Source organism: Contarinia nasturtii, unplaced genomic scaffold (genome assembly GCF_009176525.2).
Source record: "Contarinia nasturtii isolate CC-2019 unplaced genomic scaffold, AAFC_CNas_1.1 Cnas_scaffold_533, whole genome shotgun sequence".
NCBI lineage: Eukaryota > Metazoa > Arthropoda > Insecta > Diptera > Cecidomyiidae > Contarinia > Contarinia nasturtii.
In genome coordinates this window covers 690,705-715,988 of record NW_022197885.1, presented here as the reverse complement: position 1 = coordinate 715,988, position 25,284 = coordinate 690,705, and the positions used below count along the sequence as shown (strand labels likewise).

Below are 25,284 nucleotides of genomic sequence, written 5' to 3'. Positions count from 1 at the left end.
CAATTGACTGTTATGTTGTTGTTTTTTTCACTCATCTTTTGGTAGGTGATTTAGCTTTGAATACCATAAAAATCAGTTTGATATTCTAAATTCATAAATTGGAGTTTTTTTACAGTTGTGTTTTTTTATTGAACATGCCCAATAAGCGTTGAATTTTCAATGGAAATGAAAAGATTATGGTGATTCGGTCACAAGCCACTCGTGAACATGTCGAATTTATTGTCGCACAGGGAAATCAAATCGTAAATATTTATGAATAGAAGTGAACAGCGGCCAAAAAAAGTGGTTCGATATCAGTTTCGTACGTTAAATTAGAGCGCATCGCATAACACGAGACAAAAACACAAATGCACAAAGAAAGAGAGGGAGGGAAGGGAAGGGAAAATTCCCCTCAATAACAATGGAATCGGATATGGTCATAAAAATCAAACAACACGTTGCATATCGCAGCTACGAATTATAATTTGCAGTATTGTCTCTCTCATTGTTGTTCGAACCAGAGAGACCACAGTTTTGATTATCTCAATAGCATCTATTAAACATAGAGAGAGAGCCATATATTACATTAAGCTATGGCTAAAAATATGCGATTAAATTCCATGTGCTTGCACATTGCACACACTGAAAATAGCACCCATGGCTAATTCATAATAATCATAATTTTGCAATCGAGAATAATATGGCTACGAAAAATCGCCAATAAACATCTATTTTGGGCAAGTTACATTTCCTCAACGTGGCACTGTGCAATATGCATATGCATATCATCTGGTTTTTGTGTCTTTGTCTTTCGTTTTGGTGATAGCGTAAAAATGAGCAGTAAAAACACAACGATGGTTTTTAATAAGCGCCATCCCAATTTCGAATGCAAACATGTTACCGTTTGTTCCAATTTTGTGAGTCTTTGTTACAATGTGTGTATCCATTGCAGTGCTGGTAGACAATCATCGCTTTGCGCTCGAACAAAAAAACAAACGAAAAAAGAAACGATAAACATATAAGACACAAGCCAAAGAATAAAAGCCAGCCGAGTAAATTGCAATTTACAGTAAACGCTGATGCATAGACAAAAGAGAGACGCGACTATGGGCAGGCATTGTGCTTATGTGTGTTTCTGTTTGTCTATGCAATAACATAAATATTTAAATGATTAAATCTTGCGCGCTTAGAGCACGATAAACAAGATATAAAGTCAACTTGAAACGCTTCTCGTTCGGTGAAAACGATCACGTTTATCACATCAACGTAATTTTTATGACTGCAGTTGATGTTTATTAACGCGATTTTAGGCGGCTGCCGTTGCTGCTGAATCATTTGCATTTGGGTTATTCTCGTTAAAATCACAGCCACAAACTCAAAATCAGCTGAGAAATGTTTCTTCCTTTTTTTGTCTTCATTTTCGTTTCATTCATAGTGGCATACAACACGGTCGAAAATGCCAAGCAATTTGGGATATTGTAATCTCTTGTCATTATTTCAATGAACGAGAGCAAAGTCCACATATGCGAATTACAATGTGTATAAAACATAGCTGGAAACAATAGCAAAATCATATTCAAATTAAATGTTAATAGAATTCGCAGTCACTCAAAATTCGTTTCATTGTCGATTTATGGTGCTCCAAACGATCAACGAAATAGAAAAAATGGTGCAATTTATACTGTGGCTGTGGCTTCTAACACACTGAACTAACAGCGTGAACATTATATAGTTGAACTATAAACGTTCATGTGTTTTACAAAAATGGAATGCTTTTTGTTTCACTTTGTTCGATCATAAACATTTCTTGGCTTTATGGATTTTCATCGGCTGTGAATAGTTCACATCGGCTCTGTGTACACGGTATCGAGGAACAAAACACATAACTGTTTCGATTCGATTCGTTTCGATTTGTTTTGTGCGAACGAAATGGTATTCGGTTGGGAAATTATTATGGATTCGACGTGCAAATAGCACTATTTTGTTCTATGAACAGCGATAGAATTTATTTGTACACTAATAAATGCTTGCTCGTTTCCATTATTATTATCATCAGCAGCCACCCACATTGTGCTCACATTGAATTGCTTCGAAATGACGGTTAATGTACTTCAATGGATCGCCTCGTAATTCGTTATTTCCTCTTGACTGTATCGCAGCGAAGAAAAATTAGTGTGTTGAAAATGTACATAAAGACACCAAAGATTTATTGGTTCGAGGGCATTATAGTGTGGCAATGGCGATTGGGCATGAGCTCAATGTACCAACAATTTTAAGCCGAATTCTATTGATTTTTATTCTATTTGTACCTCAATCCGTAGTTTCACAGTCGAAGTTTCAAGAAGAAGAAAAAAATCCACAAAGAAAATCAACGTGTGCTGCTTTCACAGCGAACAGAATTGGTGCCAGTCGAAAAATATTTTATCCTTAATACCTAAACCAACATACTTTATTTGGCAGAACGTGCCAAGAAAATCCGGCTATTGAAAATCAAGAACTTTTTCATTCACTTCGAAAAGAATGTTCATCAAATACTTTCCAATGCAACATTTTAATAAACTTGTGACAGTCAGCAAAAGAAACGAATAATATATTCTGGTATTTATAGACAAAAAGTGGCATAAAATTTCAATTTAAAGAGTCTTGGAATGTTGTCAACGGGAAAGACATTACGCTGTGCAGAACGAACCGAACATCCTTGTCGTCACAAGAGAGAATGCAGATGATATAAAAAAAATAACATTACTTTTTTTTCTTCTTGCGATTATTGTAAATCGTACAATTTCAGCTTTTTTTGCGCCGAATTCATTTCCATATTGTGTCAATTTATGTGCCAAAAAATGTAAAAGCGTTTGGCATACACAAAGAAATTTTGTGCATTACGTATTTTTTCCATGCGGATTTGAGTTATTTATGTTAAATCGTCATGTAGCTAAAGGCTTTCGAGCTCTTTCGAATAACAGAGCTTTGTTACTCTTATATTGCGTAATAGCAAGCGCATTGAGAGTCCCCTTTCAATTGCTTTTACCGTACCAAGTGAATTTCCTCATTTGTATGTGGTGCATGTCGTTTAACCATAAAATTGAAACCATTTTTTTGTTGTTGTTCGCTTATTCGTCTCCGTTGCATATATTGGATTACACATGGTGCTGCTGTCAATAGCGTGCAAAGTGAAAAGAGACGGATCTCGTCTGAATTTCGGTGGCTTCAATCCATTTCCCGAAAATTGAAATATCGCAAAATTACATGCGACTATATATCTGTACGAAAGGCATATAGGTGTGCTAAGCACTTCACCTGAATTCATATTTTTATGCTAAAATGTAATCACTTTCTTTCCCTTCATTTGATTCGCGTTCAATGGTTTGCAGTATCTGTCAAACCGCAAGCGCTCAACATGTCCAAAAAATTATATTTAAATTTCGACGGCTGCTTTATATATATGTATTTTTTTTTAAATGAGAAACAAAATGAAATGTAGACGAGAAAAAAAATGAGATTTCACTTTAACCGTGTACGAAGAAATTATGGAAATCAAAATTATAATAACAGAAAAATATTTAATAAAAAAAAATCCCAATCAATTTGTTGACAATAAATCACTTCTCGTCTCGCGCATTGTCTTTTCGTCTTAATTTCGATGCTTGTTTGCCGAAAATGTCGAGAGTTGATACTGTTTTTTGTCTTTATGTCTGCACTTATTTCGCGTATTCACACATGTTTAATATTACAAGCAATGTTGATGTAAACAACAACAGCAGCGACAGCAAAAAATGGAAATTTCAAAAAAAAAAAATGAAATAAAATGAAAATAAATGAACAACCGCAAATGAATTGTTATTTTTGTTCGGTGTAATGTGGTTCTTATGGCATCATTCGCACTTTTTCTTGTTCCTTATTCGATGCGCATATTTTGTTCATTTGTCATGTAATAAATAATCATAATTGCATACAATCATAAATTAGCTGCAGGACGCTGTCGACGTTTTGGTAAAGTGCATCGCAGGGGCCGACACTTTTAAAGTGTTCACTGCACACTGATTTCGGGTTTTGTTGATCTGTGAATTAAAGAAAAAAACAACCGAAAGAGTCGAAAACACTGAAATTGACGATTTTTGCAAATACACACACAAAACATTCTCTTTCCACTGCAGTTTTAGTTATGAACGCATTTGATTTATCGAACTAAAACAGATTCGCATATAAGAGAAGCTACAGTCTCGCATAATGACAGCCAGAATGAAAGGAAATTGTTGATGTTGAAGTACGTGCATATTGGGCACTTTTGTGTGAATCAATCGAATCAAATATAATATTATGCCCGCTCTTAGTCAGTCAATTTATGGTATTTTGCCTTGAACAAATTCCACAATGCAGCAGATTATATGCATGTGATGAATTAACACTTCACCAGACAAAACTAATCACTTTGATAGGGAAACGAAAATGGAACTTATGCAATCGATATTCGATACACAAGGAAAAATTATTGATTGGGCGTGGAATGAATAAAAATTAATGGATTCGCAATCCGAAATAAAGTGTATGCACAATATGAAATTTATGTTTGTGATTTTCATCGCATTCATCATCATACATTTCTGGATTCGTTGCATTCAAGTTTCATTACGATGGCTAATGCCTTATTGAATTATTATTATGTATTTACTTTCGAGACCATATTTTTAATTGATTTTTTTTTTTCGAAAAAATAAAATAAGGTAAATTCATTCCCATCGGGTTTGGGTCCATGAAATTATTCAATAGCATTCGCAATCATTTTTTATTTAAAAAAAATTTACCAGACGTGGCTCTTTTCTTCTACTAGTTTTCTGACTCCGACTGTAATACAGCCAAATGATGTAAAACCCCCCAAAAACAGATTCATTGGCCGAAAAAATTGATTAATTTTTATTGATTATATTCGAGTGAATTTGTTTTATTCTGTGCAACAAAATGCAGTCAAAATTGATTACCATTTAGGTCCTTTAGGTAAAATGCGGTCATGTACCGCACAGCCTCAGGCAGTGGCTATTCGCAAAATTTGTTGTGCCAAAAATTAATGTAAATAATCGAAGTGAGAGAGAGAGAAGAAAAGAGGTTCAGCGCCAAACAATGCATTGATAAATGACGTTAATTTAAAAGATTTCCTTCATTTTACATAAATATCATGAAAATTGGCAGTATTTTGACCACACAAACCGAGTCAAAATGTCCCAATGAATTATTATGTTGTTTTTAACTGATGGTGTATTTGTTTTTTTTTTTGTATGCAATTTTTTCCAGATCGTTTGAGCAGCAACGATAGCGGCGTTATGCGAAGTGCAACGTGAGTGATATGTCATCGTTAGCCATCATCCAGGCAACAACAAGCAACAATCAACAAGCGATTGCGGGCAATTTTTCATTTGTTTTCATTTCGTAAAGTTCTACGAATCAAGCAACAAAACAATAAAAAAAAAACGACCAAACATAAAATTATTTCGTATTTCATTTTGAAAAACGACGATATAAATAAAAACAGCAAGCATTGCAGACAAGAATCTTTCTAACCGGATTCATCACGAAGGAGAAGATAAACTAAAGGAGACGAAACAAATTTTACCTGTATTGCACCTGAAACTGGCGCTTACGCAAAAAAAACGAATATACACACACATCAGACACGCATTTCAGAAACGCTAAAATAATGAAAAACTAGCAAAGGAAAGAAAACCCAAACGAAAATCAATCAAACCAGTCGATTGTATGAATATAAAATTCTGTCCGTGTTGGTTAAGGTAACCAATATACAAAGAAACATTGATTTAATCAAAAACCATCCAAAATCGAGACATTATCGTTACGAATGCCATACAAAATTTAAAAATCTCTGTCCAGAACAGCGTGTGTTACCTGAATAACAGATACGGTATTTTTGTTTGTTTGATAAAAGGTGTACAAACCGAAAGAAAACACACCGAAACCACATAAATAAAACACCATTTCTAAAAATAACCGAACCAAAAGAAACCGTCAAAATGGCAACCGTCCCTGCTCTCTTGGAAGCTCGATCATATCGTCCATTCAAATCCAGCGAAGAGTATTTATATGCAATGCGTGAAGATTTGGCCGAATGGTTGAACACCATGTATCCAGAGCTACGCATTAATGTGGACAATTTCATGGATCGTCTTGATACCGGCGTCGCATTGTGCAAGGTAAGTTTATTTGTGCATATATTTAATTCAGTCAAGCCAATTAACGTGAAACCGATTATTTTTTTGAACCATGTTCTTTTTTTGGAATCTGCGCAAAAAACAACTATTACAACATTTGACATGTATTTTCTACAAAAAAAAATTATGATTGATCTTGTCGGAAAAAGGCAGACGTAGTAGGCGATTTCTTTGAAATTTGCAGCGACTGTAAATGTTCACGATTCATCAAATTAACGTTAATTGAATGAAATGTAACGCAGGCATTGCGATGCAAAATGCAATAGAATACCATCGTAAAAGTCATAGAGAGAGAATCGTACATCGTTAAAACTCGCACCACACACGGTTTTATTGAGCCCATGATCGTGAACATCCTAATAATGTTTATTTTTGTTCAGATTTTCTTTGTTCATACACAAAACCGAGCACATTACTATTTTGAGGTTTAAATTTTCAAACCAACATCCTAAATTACAATGTGCTCTCATGCATTTCATTATGAATTGCCTGCCATAAGCACAGATTCCTATTGTACTTGCAAGATCATCTCGAAATAAACATTTTTCCTTTGAATTTCAATTTGTGCTCTATCCCCATACACGCACACGGAACGTGTTCGGTTCCGAAAATAATTTGTCGTCGCATACGAATCTATTCAGAGAAATAGAGAGAGAGAGTTGATTGCATTAGAAATATTCTATGGCTAGTGCATTCAACTCCCAAAAATAAAACACTAAGAAAACAATTTAGTCGCTGAGAATAAATCCATTTGTCGACGGGTTCTCGTCATCTTCATCGCAACGTTTGTGTTGTTTCGTTCTTCCCTCGCCCAAACATCCACACCGGCTAATGATGCGTTTTGTTGATTTTGATGGCTGCATATGTCTAACATTCCCAATAGTTCAATTAACTAGTGACTGAAATAGCCGTGTGTCATATGCAACAAATCTAATGGATGTTAGACACGTTTTTCATCTAATCTGTTCGGCAAATTTCGACGAAATTAGTTGGCGAATAAAATTGAAATGGACCCAACTATTCAAATGGAGCACAATGTACATCGAATCGAATGATGACTGAATCATATATAATACGCTTTCGCGTCAACGAATTAAGAAAGAATTCACTGAGATTTAGCACACAAAAATATTAAATTGAAACATTTATGAAACACGATGATTCTAAATACCAAATGAGCTATAATTCAGAAATGTTGGGGTTTTTGAACCAGCTAATTAAGTGAATTTATTTGACGCCACACCATTTTTTGGCATCGCTTCTAACAATTCAACTAGAGAAAAGAGAAGGAAAAAAAAAAGATTCAAAAATCGACCACATCCGTATTTCTCTCCGATGCCAATAAACCGAATTTTACTTTCCGTCTGCAATTAAAAACGCACCGTTTTATGTATTTTTTGTATTGCCTTTCAGTTAACACAAAAATCCCAATAAATTCGATGGGTTACAAAAACATTCAAGATAATCGGTCCAACTACATCAGTTTAACACATGATATGCACTTTTTTCATTGATTGTTGCAGCTGCTCATTTTTTTAATGCACATTTTATGTGGGAATGCAGCCCATTTTTTTTCGCCTGGATAATTTTTCATCCAAAAATACAAATCATTTAATGTTTACAAAGTATCAAATGTACATTGATTTTTATGCGTTTTTTTCGTGATGAAAGAGGCGATTTGACGAAACGACATCTGTGCAGTAGTGTTTGCTTTGCATTAGCTGGAGGCGCTAATGAATGCAGATTTTTATTGGAAAAACAGCGATAAAAACACTAAATCCGACAGTATGTTTAATGTGAATAAATCCCATGTAATGATGTTGTTTTTCGTGTGGAGCGCTCGAAACTACAGAATCTACAAAAAAAAAATGGTGACGTGAAAGCGTTTAGATAAATCTGAACAAAATCCTTTTAAAATGAGTTCCTTTTGAATAAAATCATGCGAGTAAACCATTTCCTTACGAAACTTTTCATTCAATTGGTGCCTAGATTGCTGCCCCATTCTGTGTGCTTAAATGTATTGTGTCGTTTACAGAATCCAAGCGGAAGAAAGACAATTATGTGGAAATTTTGCGTATGAATTCACAAAACGACAGTCAAAACATTGTAAAAGTACCGAATCGCAGCAACCTCTTATCGCTATCGATGTGCTTCAACGTGTCTATCTTTGTGGCAAGTGTGTTTTGAAGAGCGCAGTTTTGGGACGTGGTTCCATTTGTGTGAATTTATGTCAGAGCGCATCACAACCGAGGGGAGAACAAAGCGAAATGCTGATTGAGTTCGATGGATTCTGTTGTTTTTTTTTGTCGTGTGTGTGCCTAATGCATTGGAACCACTTTTATCATAGAAGCAACACAAGCACAATAAACACAAAGCCGACTATAAATACTTACGGTTCAAACCCAAAACGAAAATAAAAGAAAGGTTCACTGAACGCCGTTCGCGCCTTCAAATGGAAAAAATCGTATTTTCTCGATATATTTTTTGGTTTGCATGTGGTTATCCCAACGATGATGCACTGGCACAAAATACAGTTGAAGCGAATAACAATTGGAAAACCACACCGTACGCATTACATGCAATCGCGTGCACAAATCAACGCACATTCTTTTTCTTTTCTTTTTCTGTGATTTTCATTTGGTCGCCGGCATAGACTAGGCTCCCTTACAATTGCACATTCCATTCGCTATTGCTTTTAAATTAAAATTCTTTTCCTTTTATTTCAATCACTTTTCTCTTATCTCGTAACAAAAGGAAAAAATACCGAAGATTTTTTTTTTCTGCAAAACAAACGCAGAAGAAGAGAAAAAAAACGATATTGAGCATTTTAAAAGCATGAATTCTAAATTAAGAACTGGTTTTGAGGCGCTTCCTCGCCATGCGTATGGCATTTCTTGGGACATTTTATTTCGATTTTGTCGCTCATTCCGTTTTTCAACAGTCGGCAACGAAGGCAAACTATATAAACAATTAAATTCTAGCTTCTTTTTTATACCGCCATTGCTTTCAGCCAAATCGAAAAAACAAACCGAATTTAGAAAGTTTTGTCTGTTGTTTTGTACTTTTCTTTTGAAGTGAAGCAAAGAAAAACACACCAGGAGGTTGTTACTTTATGTGACAAATGTGTGTGTGTTTTTGTGCCGCACAATTGATTTATTCCATCTTTTATCAACTTAACATGACAAATATTATCCGCACTCTCGTGGTTTTAGAACTATTGCTCTTGTGTCATTTATTTTCCATTTTCATCATCCTTTTGATCTATTAAAATGACACTTTCAACTAGACAATACTAATGACCTTGTGAAATGCTATTATTTACCTTTAGCGCTCTCTCACACTCCTTCTTTTTATTCTACGAAAAGAAAACACTTTGGCATCAGCGACGTATCCTCTTAAGAATAAATACCATGAAATATTGTACCTTTATAACTAGGTCTCAATAAATTCAAGTCACCTCATTTTTATGCGTTTAAGAAGTTCAATGGAAGGAGAAACCGAAATAAGTGCGAAGAAAAGAAATTGACGTAGTAAAAAAAACGATAAACATTGTAAACGATATTTTAGATTATTTAATGTAAACAATGAAGGAATTGTTGGTGATAGGACTCTTTGGCCGCTTGTATGTATTCATGTGAATAATTCCTTTCGAATTATAGAACACGAATGGAATGAATGAATGAATAGTCAACCCACATCAACAACAAATAACTCTACAAACCAATGTTGATTTAATGGTATGCAACGGAGGTGGTCGAAGATCAACAACATCGCATATGTCTAGTTAAACACTTCGACTTTTGGTCTCAAGAGTAAAACTCCTTATTCCTGAATGTTAATGCATTTTTTTTTTCACAATGGAATCCATAAATACATTTCGAAACTCTGTATAATGATAATGAAATTATATTTCGGATTTCTTGTAAATAGCAAGAAGGCTGGGAAAATGAGAAGATGAAATTTATATGGAAATCATTAAATTGAGTTAAAAAATTGCAAAAAGTATGTGAAATATATATATTTCTCAAATAAAACGATTTTTTAAAGATAAAAAGCCCATGCTCATGCTTATCGCACGAACGCACAACAATAATCCTCGATAATCAAAGAATTGGCTACAGCCACTTGTGAGGTATGTTTATCTCTGGATTATAACACATGCTATTTGACCACAAATGCATGAACCCATCAAAGTCTTGGCAAAACGTCTTGAAGAAATTCGATACCATGAATTCCACGAAAGATTGGAAAAAAATGTGAAACATGAACACAGAACGGAAGATGGCCTGAGGTAAATTGAATTTTGGGGCGACATCAAGTGGTACACGTCTTTCGAATTTTCAATATTCTCTAGTCAATGAAGAGGAATGACTGCAATTTTCATTTCAACAGAAACATGCAATGGGATGATCACAAATGAATGAAATATGATTTCCAATCAGTTTCTTTATGTTAGAGGCAAACGAATTTTTCCCTACGCAAGCGAAAAAAAGATATTATTAGTTGAATAGCAATAACAATAAACACCCTTTTTCATATTCGCTCTCATACCATCATAATGTAATAAATAAAAATCGGAGCGATGAATTTGGCATCAGCCTCGTAACGGACCATATACCAAATGTATGGTTTTTTCTTCTTCTGCAAGAACACAACGATGAGCACTTGTATGTGTGTGTGTATGAGTTTCGCTTAGTTGGTGTTTGACATTTTGATTCATAGATCCCTTCACGCCAGGTTCCTTGGTTCGATGCCGAAATTCACCATGTTCCCATTGTATGTGTATGTTATGGGTAATAAACTCAAATTACTATTGGTAGTGCACCACATCGACATATATTCAGAGTTTCTGTTTTACTGTGTACTGCTGATTCAATGAAAATGTGCCTTTTTTGATCGAGGGAGTCCTCCTTTTCTCTCATTTCTCAACCTATTTTTACACAATTTGCACATCATTTTTTAGTTACGACTTTTCCATAACTTCCTTCAACTTGAGCACCACAGGAACGTAATAGCTCGACGATGAAATCGATTTTAAGTAAATATTTTATTAATACGTTGAAAAATAAAATAGTAAACCATTCCAAAATGAAAAAAAAAATCATTTACCACAAGCAGTAAATATTTCTTCCAAGAAAAAATGGCAATAATGTTGATTTCGATTAGTCCAAACAATGACTATATTATGAGGTTTGTTTGTTATGTGCGCGATAGTTTTCTATTCATAAATCGTGCGGTAAAGTTGTTTGCTATTTTTACGGTGAAGCAATTTCCTTTTTGGCACCAACCGAACGCTATCACCAAAGCAAACAAAACTACCAATTTTGTGGTGATACATTCCACCAACACAAAGCGTAGGTTTATCGGTAGCCATAAAATACGAAACGTAACTTATCACAACTGATAAAGATCATAATTTGCCGTAGACGACAAATTCGACACGTCTACTGCACTCCCGTTTGTCACATTTTTATCATGGTATTGTCGCTTGCTGCTTATTTTTGCTATTCAGCTGACAACAACTTGTGTCGTAAATTCGAAATGCAGAAAATTCATTGCAAATCTTATCGTTGATTTGTCGACGGTTGTTTCGTTTTTTCCCATGTTATTTGTTTGAAACAGACGACAACATTTCAGCCCATCACTACATCAACTGCTGTGTTCGTATGTCCCTTTGATTTGAAATGAACCTGGAAATACCATACAACACACACTCTACAATTCCTCAATCCATTTTGCAATTTTTGTATGTATTATCTATCTTTTGTTCTTTTTTTTCTCGTGTCTTTTTGCTGCACATTCTCATACTGAACACAGTAATTTTTTTCGCCTCGAACAATATATCAAATGGAAAAAAAAATTCTGACATACAGACAGATACACATTTCGAGTCTAACTGCATGTTCTCTTTTTTGTGAGTGCCTTTTCATGCTCTGTTTTTTTTGTTATTGCTTCTTAACGTTTTCGCTGTCGTTTCCTTTTATGAATTTTGAAAAAAAAATCAAATAAGCGTATGACTTACAATAGCTACCCTTGGGCGATGTAACTAATTTCGTGTAAAGTCAAAAACGAACGGAATCAACATTTTCGGTTGATTTTTTACACTAATTAAAAAAATCAAACTCAAGACTAGCACTTTTCAAAAGAATATATGATGTTTTCATCTTTGCTGACAGGCTAAAATGAAGAATTCTTCATTTTTTGGGAAAGAAGTAGAGTCAAAAATGACCCTTGTTAATGAAATGGATCGACCCATTTTCATAGGGACCTTTTCAACAGAATTCCATGAACTCTTCAGCTTTATTCGGCTTTTGTCCTTCAATCAAAATGCTCGAAGAATGTTGTGAAGTGCCATTTGAAATGAACATGTCCGAAATTCCGAAACGAAAAGGCAATTTACTAAAAGTCCAACTATTAGACCGATTGATTTTTTGAAACGATTCATCAATTTTTTAGTGGCAACCACACAGTCATAATGTGGTTATTGCACTTTTCAATATAATCGATTGTTGATATGTGTGTAAGTGTGTGAGCCCCTGTCTATAGCTTAAAGCAATTCACTGTAATACAAAAAATCATAACAGCAGACGCATGAAATCGGCTGGATAAGGGACTTTTTTCACGGCTTAAAAGTCAACGGATCGAAAAATATTCTATATCAATTTTATGCATCTGTACATTATTGTTATTAAACATAAATATCGACTGAAGGCGACCGATAATCGGATTTATTCGCATTTTGTCAAGGGACAATTTTTCCAATCAATAACAATAAATATTCGAAGTATTTAGAAAAAAATCGATTGAATTTGTGATTTTGCTTCGCTTTGAAAACGCTCCGGGCTATTAATTCCAGACGAATAACGAAAATATTTAAAATATTAAAATGTTTTGAAGAGATTATAAAGGACCGTTTTTTGAAAACCCAAACTAAATGAAACATTTCAGTGAATATTGTTATAATTTGGCTTAAGAGTGTTTGTTTAGTAAAGAACTTCATTCAAAAGTAGAACAAATTAATATTGACACATTAAAAGTTTGGTCTAAGTCCTTATTATTTGTGTTGTTGTTTTTTTTAAATGACAAAAATGGAGGTTAAACTAATGAAAGAGGGTCAATGCTGGCAACGCCATTCGAATGTGTCTGTGAATGTTTGTCGAAGGGGTCGACATTTAATATGAATTTCTGTTGAGATGAGGCTTCACTGTTTGATTTACATTAACGAATTTCCGAAATGCAGAATTTAATTTAAAAATAAAAATTTATTATATTACTGCTACCATTTCACTGCATATGCACTTGCCAAACGCACAAACCGTAATTGATGCAGCCTTTTCGGCAGCAGTCAAAATATTGCGTGTAAATTCACGCACTATGTAACCTCATCACATTGTTATTCGAATAGGGGACCGGAACGCTCTCGTTTACGGCTAAGCCTCGGCAAACATATCGTATTGCAATTTGAAAACCGAAACACACAACATATTTTCGAAAGAGGGCGACGAAAATTTATTATTCTGTGTATTTGCTTAGGACAGTAGTGAAACGAGAGCAACAAATCAAATGTGTGAAATCGACATTTGGTATTGTGTATGTGTGTGTACGACTCGTATCTTAGACTAAACTGTGTTATTAAATACATTCGTAGTTTGTCGGTTGTTTGTACAGTGGATTGCGGAAGTGCTTCCAAATCAAGAAGACTTGTCAAATGTGATAAGATTCTGCTGCAGTCGGTTTGTTTCTCATTAGAATGGGACTCATAGAAGTCCCAAGCGTATAAAAACATTTTAACGTGTGCACATGAAATAAAAAAGAGTTGTGCAGAACTAGTTTGTTGCTATTCAGTTTTTTGTGTGCCACACAAAATGATGATTCATCAGAATTTCATTGGAAAGAAGAAACTCACGTTCGTTCCTTACAAACCTACACAGGCGCACGCAAATTTGCAAAACACTCCATTCAAACAACTATTAAATAATGGTGTGTTATGTTCTCTCTCTATTTTTCTTTGTTGTTTGGTTTATTTATGCTGCCATTGTGATGAAGTACTCATGCGAATGCCCTCACATGCCATGGCTAAAAGAAGAAACTCGTGTTTTTTTTACTTATTTCTAGCACATGCGATCGATATTACTTAGAATTAGTCAAACGGAGTGTGCAAAACGAGAGACGAAAAAAAGCGAATTCAATTCAGTTGTCATATTGACAATTTCCATGTGTATTTGAATGGCAGAATTTATCTAGCAAAATAAATGACATTTGATTTTCTTTCGATGCATATTTAAAATGCGATTCGAGCGATGCGTTTGTCATTGCATTCGGTGGGTCGTGTGTTTACTTAACAAAATGCGGTGCATTGATGTGAACATCAATTCGGTTGATGTCAAAACATGAAAAGTACATTTTGCAGTGCTTTATAGCTCGTTTGTTTATACTGTCTATCGGTCACACAGTTGCACATTTTGGTGCGAACATAAAGTGATCACGTTCCAAATGGTTCAAATTTGCACGTTCACACACTCACACACGTTGATTTTCGGGAAGCGATTCTGTAAGAAATATCGACTCTCAACTTTTTCGTGTTTGCCGCGCTCCAGCTTGCCTGATCTCATACACTCGTCGAAAGTGTCAAGTTAAAGAATTACCGTGGCTCTTTTCCTGTTTGTTTCCATTCGAATATGTGCTCACACACTCCAAACATTTACATTTATGCACGGTGTGTAGTTTGAACTGCTTTAACAACAACAAAAAAACATTGAATCGCGTACGCAGTGTCTGATGGAGCATGAATCACACTTGTAACTAAATAAAAATCTATATGTATGCCTGTATAGCATTATAAAGTTACGGCAACATTAGTTCACACTTGCAAAAATCGGTTCTATGAGAACAGCCAACAACATTTTCCTTTTTTCTCTCTCTATTTTTCCGCAAAGCCCACATAGTCAACATACAAAATATAATTATTCTGAAGAGTTGGTTTTATTTGATTTGATCATTATTATTGTATTTTTGCTTGCCTTTTTCATCAGCATTTTTGGAATTTGCTTTTTGGAAGCCGAAGAAAAAGGCGACACTACTAAATGAGTTTTGTTTCGCGACTCATCACGTCAAGTGGCCATGAAATTCAATGGATTCGGCGAACATGAATCGCATGCGTTGCGTTGTTTACAAGTGCTTATTTTTTTTCTTGTGGGAGATCCATTGGTTACATTCCGCGAATTGAATTTCATGAAAACTAACGACGGCTAATTTCTATACCGTTTTTATGGAATGAAGTTTTTAAGTTTTATTTAATTGTTAAAAATTCATATAAGTTTTATATTTTTTTTATTGCAACACATTGCGTCAATGATCAAGGGCCACATTCGTCGACTTGTTGTGATTTAATTGCCTTAAACATGAGTGCGCGCGAGTTGTGTGTGTGTGTATGGATTTGTGGTAGCCATAGAATGCTTAAAATATATACAATTAAAATGTTTCTCCTCATTTGGAACAGCGCATACTGTATGTTAATATAATAAAACCAATGCCTGAAATTGACGCGCTGATTATTTCGAATGCGATTCGAAACACTTCACAAACTCGCACTTTACAATGATTTTACGTTCGTACATAAATGCACATGTATGTGCGAGCACACTTGAAAACCGCCATCATATTCGGATTATTCTAATAAAAACGAATTAAGATGAAACATGAAAAAAATGCAGTAATTGAAACCGAAACAAACTGCCTTTACAATTATAATTTTTGCTGCTTTAAATCGAAAAGAAAAACGATATGAAATACAACGTTCAATTGAAACATGGTTAGATGCCTATAAATGTCTCTATTTCGATTACGAGAAAAAAAAATTGGAGTCTATTAATAGTATTCAAAAGGCTCATTGTATGGTGTATTGAATGGCGTTAGATTTGTTGTGTTTTTTTGTGTTATTTTATTACAGTGATAAGCATGTGATTAATACTTTGTTGCGTCATGAGCCCACTCAACCAATCAAAAAACATTTTGTTATTTTTTTTATTTATTCTCAAGTGTCTTTGTTCGATTGATTTCAAGCGCAAATAGTCTTCTTTTTTTATCTCGCAAAAATACCGTAATCGAATACTCGTTACGTAAATTTAAGTATCTTTATTTTATAGTGTGCAAAATAGGTTTTCAGTCGGCGAATTTGACCCGAATGAGCTGTGGATTGGTTCTTGATTTTAATGAGATGAGAATGCCGTTTAATTCGATAATATTATTGTTGTATTTTTTTTTGTTCGAAAAGAGAGATGAGTCGACCACACTTTCCGAAAGATCAACAAAAAATAGGCATCAAGCCTAAATCAATTCATCTCGACAAATTTATGGCCGTGTATTTTGATTTCAAGTACATCGCGTTCCCATGCCCATTCGTCTCTCTTATATTCTATTAATGGCCACATATATTCTAGATATATGTAGATAAAATCAATGTTTTCAATCGTCGCACAACAATCTTTAGCATGAATCATCGATTCATGCCGACTAGCAAACACAACAAACACACACACAAAAAACAAATCAACAACAACAAACGATATAAAAATACAACTCACCGAGACGTCGAGTCAGTACAGGCATAAAGTATCGATCATTTTTGATGTTTGTACATGCAATATTGGCCATTTACAACTGAAAATAGTCATGTTTTGACTGTAAACATACACAAACCGGCACACACTCGAAATCGTTAAATAATATCACATAAAATAATAATAATAAATAATTTGATGATCGAATTCAAAGTTCAAATTCATAAATAAATCGCTTACAAATAGGATGCGATCAGAAGAATTCGGTTTTTTAAATTCATATCTTCGATCAATAGCCGACAATTTGGAATTTATGATCGAAAATAATATGTTCATTTCGGATTATAAAAAAGACTACAATTTGAAAGATTTTTTTGTTTGACTACAGCAATTGTAGGTCAAACATCGTATAAAACAGCCAAGATCAATCGTATAAAATTGTGTTTCCAAACAATGTGCATGAAAATGCATTTTTTGTTTCTCAAAAAGAGACACCCATCAAATGAAGAGCGGCTATGTTTTGGGAAAAAAGTCTGATTTCCACGTCAGTGAGAAAGACAAAAACAACGATGGGAAAGACAGAAAAAAAAACTGTTCACACATGCTAAAACGCGACACGGTGCATTATGATCATTGTTGATTGGTTTTATGGTCATTGTATTACACATTCAACAAGTCATCAAGAGACACAAAAACACCGAAATGTACACAAAATAAATCATGTACCACCGAAACCATAAAATCATCATGTACAGAAGAAATGAATGAAAAAGTGATCGCAATCACAATATAAACACAGCGAAATAAATAAAAAGAATAAGAAACCAAGAGAAAAGAATGAAAAATTCGAAACGGAATAAACAAACGAATTGCATAATAAATATTCATGAATGTTTTTTTTCACATTTGTAACGTATTGATAATGTGCACTGTGTGTGCGAGTGCGCGCGGCTTTATGTGTCGTCTTAAGTCAGCGAGAAGTGAAAAAGAAATCGCAAGACAGGAAAAGAAAGAACCATAAAAAATCGAATGTGAATACAACGTTAATTGATGTTACATTCTCACCGAGCATCCATTTCCCCCCTCCTTCATATCTCTTTTTGTTTCAAGTCGATAATTTCCATGTTTGTGTGTTCGTTTAAAGAAACTTGGTCATCATAACCAGACCAAGAATGATATTTTCGGACGGTTTCTGCACTATATGCACATAAGAAAAAGCATGTGCTCACCGTCAACAAATTAATTCACAAAACGGCATTAATTGACTTTTTTCTTGATTTATGCGAATGTTTTTCTTCATCCATATCGGCGAAACTTTTTGTTCATTCATTGACGTAATGACAGTAGTCACTGACGCTTAAATATGCATTGCAAAAACGTTTTTTTTTTGTTGGAGCGAGGCTTAACAAGAGCGAAAAAAGTGATTAATTAAAACTACTTAAAATTTTCAGCTGCTTCTCCGCATTCGCTTACGATTTTATCAGACAAAAACAAATAAACTTCTTTTAATTTGACTTTATGATGCTGGCACGAAAGAAGAAAAAAAAAACAATGCAGCATTCAACAATGATCAAGTTCATCAATTATTCAGCGATACTGAGAATTGAGTAATTAGCGCGGTTCGAAATTCTCGTTTTGTGGCTGTCACGTCATAATTCAATTTCTAAAAAAATGAAATGCAATAAAATGAGTTGCTCTTTCGACCGAATCGGTCATTTGTCGGTGTGATCGATTGGCTTGATTGATTAGCAAAAGGAGAAATGACCGATGACGCAAAAAGAGTTTCATTGACTTAAAATGGTAAAGACATCCATGGAATGCGATGGAAAGTGAATTCTCTCTTCAACTACACTGAAAAAAAGAGACTATAACATCAACGTCAATGGGAAATCACGAGTTACGAAATCCACTTAAATTGTTCGAAAACAAAAATAAAAACACCAAATATTTTCGGTAAACCATAGCCAAACCTCAATTGATTATAATCAAAAGAGCGAAAAAAATAATCATTTATGTTATGTACTTGGCTGTCAATCGCGATAAAAATTGAACAAAAAAACCATTGTTGCACACAAATGCCTCATTAACACCAAACTGTGAGTGTACTCGGGCGCGCATAAAAAGCGATAACCATAAAAAAGTGCATTCTCATGTTAAAGTCGATTAGTAAGTCATTTGTTACGATTAAAAGAAAAGAAACAACAAATGAACATGGCAATAAAAACATGGAATATAGACCAGTGGCAAATGGTGATGTGGTGAAATGTGCCACCACACCATTAAAAGGCTAATCAAATGATATTTTATCTGATAAAAAAGTCATCAATTAAGTGATTATTAATCGAACTCATTGAAAATACATAAATTGGTTAATTGACGGGTATCAATGTGATTAAGCGAAGTGAGGCCTGTCTGTTGCAATGTTTATTGATTTAAATACTTTCGCAATGAAAGCGAGAAATTTGCATTCAAGAAGCGATACGGCTTATGCATCGAACACCGCATGCAGTGGTACACGATGGCAATCGATAACATATAATCTTGACATTTCGTAACCGTAATGAAATGTTCAATTGAAAATGCTCTGTAAAATGAGACGAATAATTTTCACCTTATCACTTTTTTGCAATCATCACGGTAACGACGATTGATTACGCGCTCGCACAAGAGATATTACATCATGTGAATGTGTCTGTGAACAAATATACCAGAAGAATCTAATCTCAGCGCCAGACATGCCATTGATATGCAAAGAAACTTGATATTCATCCGGATCAAGATGGCGATTGTATGAGTGTCATTATGCAGAGAAAAAAAAGGAAAGAAAACAAAAAAAAGAGCACGTTTACCGTTACAGTCAAACCAAATCATTTTTATGATCTATAAAATATTTTGAATGGTCTGCAATTGAAATGAAAATCGACGAACTGAAGCCAATTGAAGTGCTTGTGAGAAATGTGCATGTTTTGATCATTTATGTGTGCAGGATCGTTTCATTTGCACATTTCAAATAATATTGGTAAGCAAATTTCTTTCTCCCGGCTATTTGTGATTTATTTATTTGATTGCATTTTCGACAAATGCACAAACAAAACACCAAAACGAGAGAGAAAAAAACCAACAACAACCAATCATTAAACATATTTTCATTTATTCAAGAATCGTATTTTATGTTCAACGCGCATTCAATTCATCACTATTAGCTGTTGCCACTCAAATCGGAACTTAGCTGTTATTGCATGTGCTATTGCACAATGAATTGTTTAAATATGACTGGAAGTAGTGGCCTGTGTGCGCTTCGATCGCATTTTATATTGCCATGTGTAGCATGCGCACATTCGTTTGCGTTGTAGTTTTCAATTTGTTTTTATTGACCGAGTTGGGTGAACCCGTGAGGTATACACCACATATATAATTTACATCATGCTGAAAACGTTGAGACATCTTAAACGCACTTTAAATGTGCAAAACGATTAGCAATGTTTTTTTCTTTTAGTTTACTTATGACGGTAATCATGAGTGAACAATATCTGTACAATGAATGACAGACGCTTTTTAAATAAACGCAAAAATAAATTTGCAGCAATGTTTTAGTTTACATTTCGATTTATTTTCATTTTTTTTTTGTTCGAAGCAAACAGCAGAAAAAATCATCCAAATAAGAAAAACGAAGCATAAAGAAACAGATGAAAACAGGCCATTTCCTTTTGTTGTGACATTTTTTTTGCGATATGCTTCTGACGCGATTGTTACGAACCGAGCAATATTGGATGTGACCAGTTTACGAAATGGCTGTATCAACAGAACAAAAGTGAGAGAGATGGAGTGAAACGTCACATAATTTACAATTAATGCAATTTTAAAAATGATTATTGTTATTTTGCAGTACAAACGAGCGAGAGTTGCGATCTTCATTTTTTTTTTGTGCGTGCGTTTATTATAGAAATTCCTTTGGATTTGCACCTCGAATGGATTTGATCAATCAATGCAAAGCATTTTACAACTCAAATACAACTAATTCAATTAACGTTAATACACTTAAACTCGCTCTATCCGCTATTTTGCTTGGATTTGACTCTTCTTCATTTTTCACTTCGTCAAAATCCCATTTCAATTTCATTAGGTTTTATTCGCGGCCAGTTTGAACATCGATGTTTTGTGCGATGTAATTGAATTAACGTATGAATCGGTGCCGCTCTCTTTCTTTCTGTCTCACTCGTTTGGCTTTGGAACGATGTGTGTGCTACATGCAAATGATAAGAATGTGTGCGCATATTTCCTCTATTGACTCCCGCAGTTCTTGAAGGGAAAACAAAATTTGAAAGTCTAGAACAAACTACACATGTAAATTCATTTGTCGAAACATAAACAAATGTCAATTTGGATTGCACATGTAACAAGCGTATACGCGTACCGTACATATATAGCCAAGAATGAGGCGGCACATTACAATTGCAATCTATGGTTTTATGGCTATTTGGAACGGACGAATGCAATTCCATAGAGCGGCAACAACGGCACCGTCACCGGCACAGTAAGAGACGTATCTTGATAATTTGACAATTTTATTGAATTTCACATCAATTCACCATTGCACGCGGTTCAAATGAATTGAATAAGTCAATGCACTCTCTATCTTTATCAAGTCAGTCGTAAATTGTTGCGTTTCGAATCTAAATGCGATAAGACATTTGCCACATCGAGAGTGTGAGATAGAGAGCCGACTTTTCCAACAATTTGATAAAAACCGTATTGCAATTTATGCAACGGTCGCTCTTCGAAAATATTCTATTTTTCGATCGTCAGTGCATACAGTCTCTATCCTAAGAGGGATTTATTGCTGTGATCAAAGTGGATTTCTAATGTGTGTTTTTTTTTTCTCTTTTCGGTCTTCCTGCTGTTGTAAAGATCGTGAGCAATATAACGCGCGTCCGCTCTTCGTAGCATCAAAATTGATAGTGCAATGAACAGTGAACTGAGAGAGCATTCATTTTTGTGTGAATTTAAGTGAATAATGTTGGTTGTGAGCATCGTCAGCCGCTCAAAACGAATTTAAATAGATACTGAGTGTATATGCTCGCAACTTTTGACAGCTGATTTACGCTCTGTTGCAATACACACACTCCAAAGCGTTGAATTGTCACGATGTCACAAAAATAAATGACGAATCATACTCATATTAAATTACTGCCATTCGCCTGTGTGGATCTCTCATATTGTATATGCTCATTTTTAGACGCATATACTTTTTTTTTTCTCTTCTCTGGTTGTTGTTTCGTTTTCATTTTTATTGGCATTAATCTCTTCTCTGTTTGAGTTTTGTTATGTTCTCGATTTATGGCTGCGTGTATGTAACATCCGGCATGCTAGGCAAATGCACCAAAACTGAATACAAAACAATCAAATTTATTATAATGTTATGATGTTGTTTTCGAACACGACAATGCCGAAAACATACAAAGTGCATATGAGACTGACATTTTGTATGCCGGTCGTTGGATCTTTATTTTTATTTTTTGTTCGTCTCTAGAGAGTTCCGAAAATAAAATAATAATCGAAACAAACAACTCAATATGCATTTCAATGGAAAACGTCTTCGTTTTGTTTTTATGGAAAATACAGTGAAAGAGAATGCGATAATAAAGATCTAATGCTAATACGCGTGTGCCATTGATGTTTTGCTTTGAAATTCGGTATGTATTCGTGTCCTTTTCTTAATCATTCGTCCATCTAAATTTCTCTTGAGTCTGTCTGAAAAGGGTTCTTTGTTTCCAGCGAACATTCTGGATGGAATTAAGATGCAAGGATTCAATTGATTTGTCTTCCTTTCTCTGCTTCGAATATAAATTGAATGGCACAAAAAACCACAATAACAAAATGTTGCATCCATTATTGGCTTTGTGTCAGATTAAAGTGATTTAAAATGGTATACAAGCCACTTGTCAAACTCTTTGTTCCCATACACTCTTGTCTCAACATAATGAAAATTTACGATTTTTGTGAAGAAAAAAAAAACATTTTTTATTGGTTTTTATTTGGCTTAAATACGGAGAACTGGTAGCTTTTCATGGCGCAGACCAAAATTGAATGTTCCAAATGATAAAAGGAAGGCGATGTTCGAGATAATATGGTGATTATAACATATGAGAATTATGTCTCTTGATAAATGTCACAGTGAATAATAAATTATGAATATCAACGAGTAATTCTTTATCTTTCGACGCAATAGCTGTGTGCGAGTTGTTAGAAATGTGTGTGAATTCGACACAGATGTGTGCATGTGTCAAAATGGCAACAACATTGTTACAACGACGAATTTTATGCTCTAGCACAACTCTGAAATAAACATAAATTCAACGATTCAAAGAATTACTTCAAAAGAAAAGAACAACTTTTGGAATGTATGAATAAGTTGAATGCATATGGTTTCAATCGAACATGTGTACAGTTCTCTTCTAATCTTAAATTATTATCATGTACAAAAGGTTCACCCCGTTCCCTTCGACCGGCAATCGTGCACAGCCATTTGGAAACTTATGATTTAAACAAAACAATGCTCAAAAATAGTACTTGAGAAAAATAATAATGTATTTTTGACCTTAGAAACATTTGGTCTTGAGTTCGAACTTTGCACACACTTCTTGTGCGACCGAAGTATCAAACGTTTCAAAAAATAATTTGCAACTCAGAAATTTGATGGATAATTTAGGGTTGTCAAACACACAAATTCACACCAAAATATGCAAGTCATTTCAATGATTAAATCTGTTCAAGTTCACAATGTGCTCAAACCAAATTGGATTTACCAAGTTAATTGAATGAACAGCATCAATTTAATTGTAATTGAATTGATCCAGCGCTTCCATTGCAAACAGATCGATCATTAACAATGAAGCGTGTAAATGCTTGATGACTTTCGTAAATTTTAACTTCAAATGGATGGTAAAACACAAAAGATTGTCGTTTAAATGTAAATGTATTACGAGCAAGTTTCTACATCCTCTTTCATTTCGATGGACCATGATCGATGCTATCTTTTTGCGAAACAAAACATAAAACAATTGAAACGAAAAATGCGTCGTTCGAGCGCGGTAAACAATTTCGTGTTTCATTCAATTAACTGCGATGATTTTTGCCGGTAGAAAATGGCCGGGTGAATGTGTAAATCCTTAAAATTGTGATCGGTCAACATGAACGCCACTAACGAGGTGTGAATATGTGAACATCAAGTACGCAATTATTACGATCGTTTCACGTAATAAATCTACATCGAATTTACTTCTTTTTATTTTTACGTGTTCACTCGCGATCTTCTCTAAATACATTGCTTTCCATTCACTTATCATTTGCTGAGACACATGCAAGAGCAGAAAAAAGTGTATGCGAAGAAAATAAACAAAAAACGGCACAAATTTAATTAACCACAAAACAACGATGAAAAACGTCAGGAGTATTTTGTGTTAAAATAAGACGAGAAAAAATTTAAAAGAAATCCAGTCACAATGTAGAAGAAGCATTATGTTGATATGTGTGTGTGTGAATGTAAGTTATAGTCTAGTAAAGGTCGGGTTGAATTCAGGAAGACGCGCCAGTAATGAATACCAATTAACTTTCGACTTGATTTTCGTTATAGTTGTGTGTTATTTTCTCTTCAACATTGAAACTGCATGTTTCTTGCTTCTGTTTTTTTCCGTCGGAAAATGATGGTGCTTTGCATTTTTTTTGTTGAATTTTATGCAGTCGGCGTATCGTCAAAGTACTATCCAATCTTTGAAATCCGTTGAATGGCCCTGAAATATTTTTGAATACGACTTTTTTTGTGTGTCTATCACACTCTTTGTTTTTGTGGAAAATGACAACGAAAAAACGGTTGGTAAAATCGGTGAAAAAGTCCAAATGTCGTGTTTCATCGACGCCAGTAAATAATAAATTGTATTTTGAAGCAAGCAAAAAGAGACACCTTAAAAACCCAAGAAATAAAAATAAAATGGTTATACACGAATCGAAAATTGCATTCTTGTAACTGTTTTCTTTTTATTTTGTGTTTCAATTGAACTCCATTGGAGATGCGATATAACATTGTTTGTTGAAAATGCATTTGCCGTTTTTACGGTGAATTGCCGTGAAATGATCATAAAAACCATCAAACAGAAGTTTAAAAGTGCAACGCTGAGGTTATTGTTAATTTTATTTGGTCCAGTTTTAACACCTCTTTGAATTGTGTGTTGCACACAAGCTGTGTGATGAATGAGCCGGTTTTTTGTGTTGTTGTTTGGTGCTCGCGCGCACACACCATTGTGTACCATTCTGATCTTGGGCGATCGAGTTTTATTTATTTTCGCGACAGTTTTTTTGTCTCTTCTTGTTTTTCGTTTCCTTTTGAGTTTGCTGCATCGAAGCGGTCGCAGTTTTTTTTCGTTCGGTCATACTATTCCATTCTGCGCTCGTTGTTTATTACATTTAAATGTTGTCGCGCACAATCTTCATGTTGTTTATTGTCAATTTTATGCGTTCTCGCTTCGTCGTTG

The 25,284-nt window shown here is 34.5% G+C and overlaps 1 protein-coding gene across 1 annotated transcript in view; it reads left to right on the top strand.

Annotated features, from left to right (window-relative positions):
• LOC116339426 (GAS2-like protein pickled eggs) overlaps positions 1-25,284 on the top strand; it is an 85,150-nt gene that overhangs the window by 6,208 nt on the left and 53,658 nt on the right. The window contains exon 2 of the mRNA XM_031765287.1: positions 5,266-6,179. Coding sequence (XP_031621147.1) covers positions 6,000-6,179 — 180 coding nt within the window. The 5' untranslated portion in view covers positions 5,266-5,999. The remainder of the gene's footprint in view (positions 1-5,265; positions 6,180-25,284) is intronic.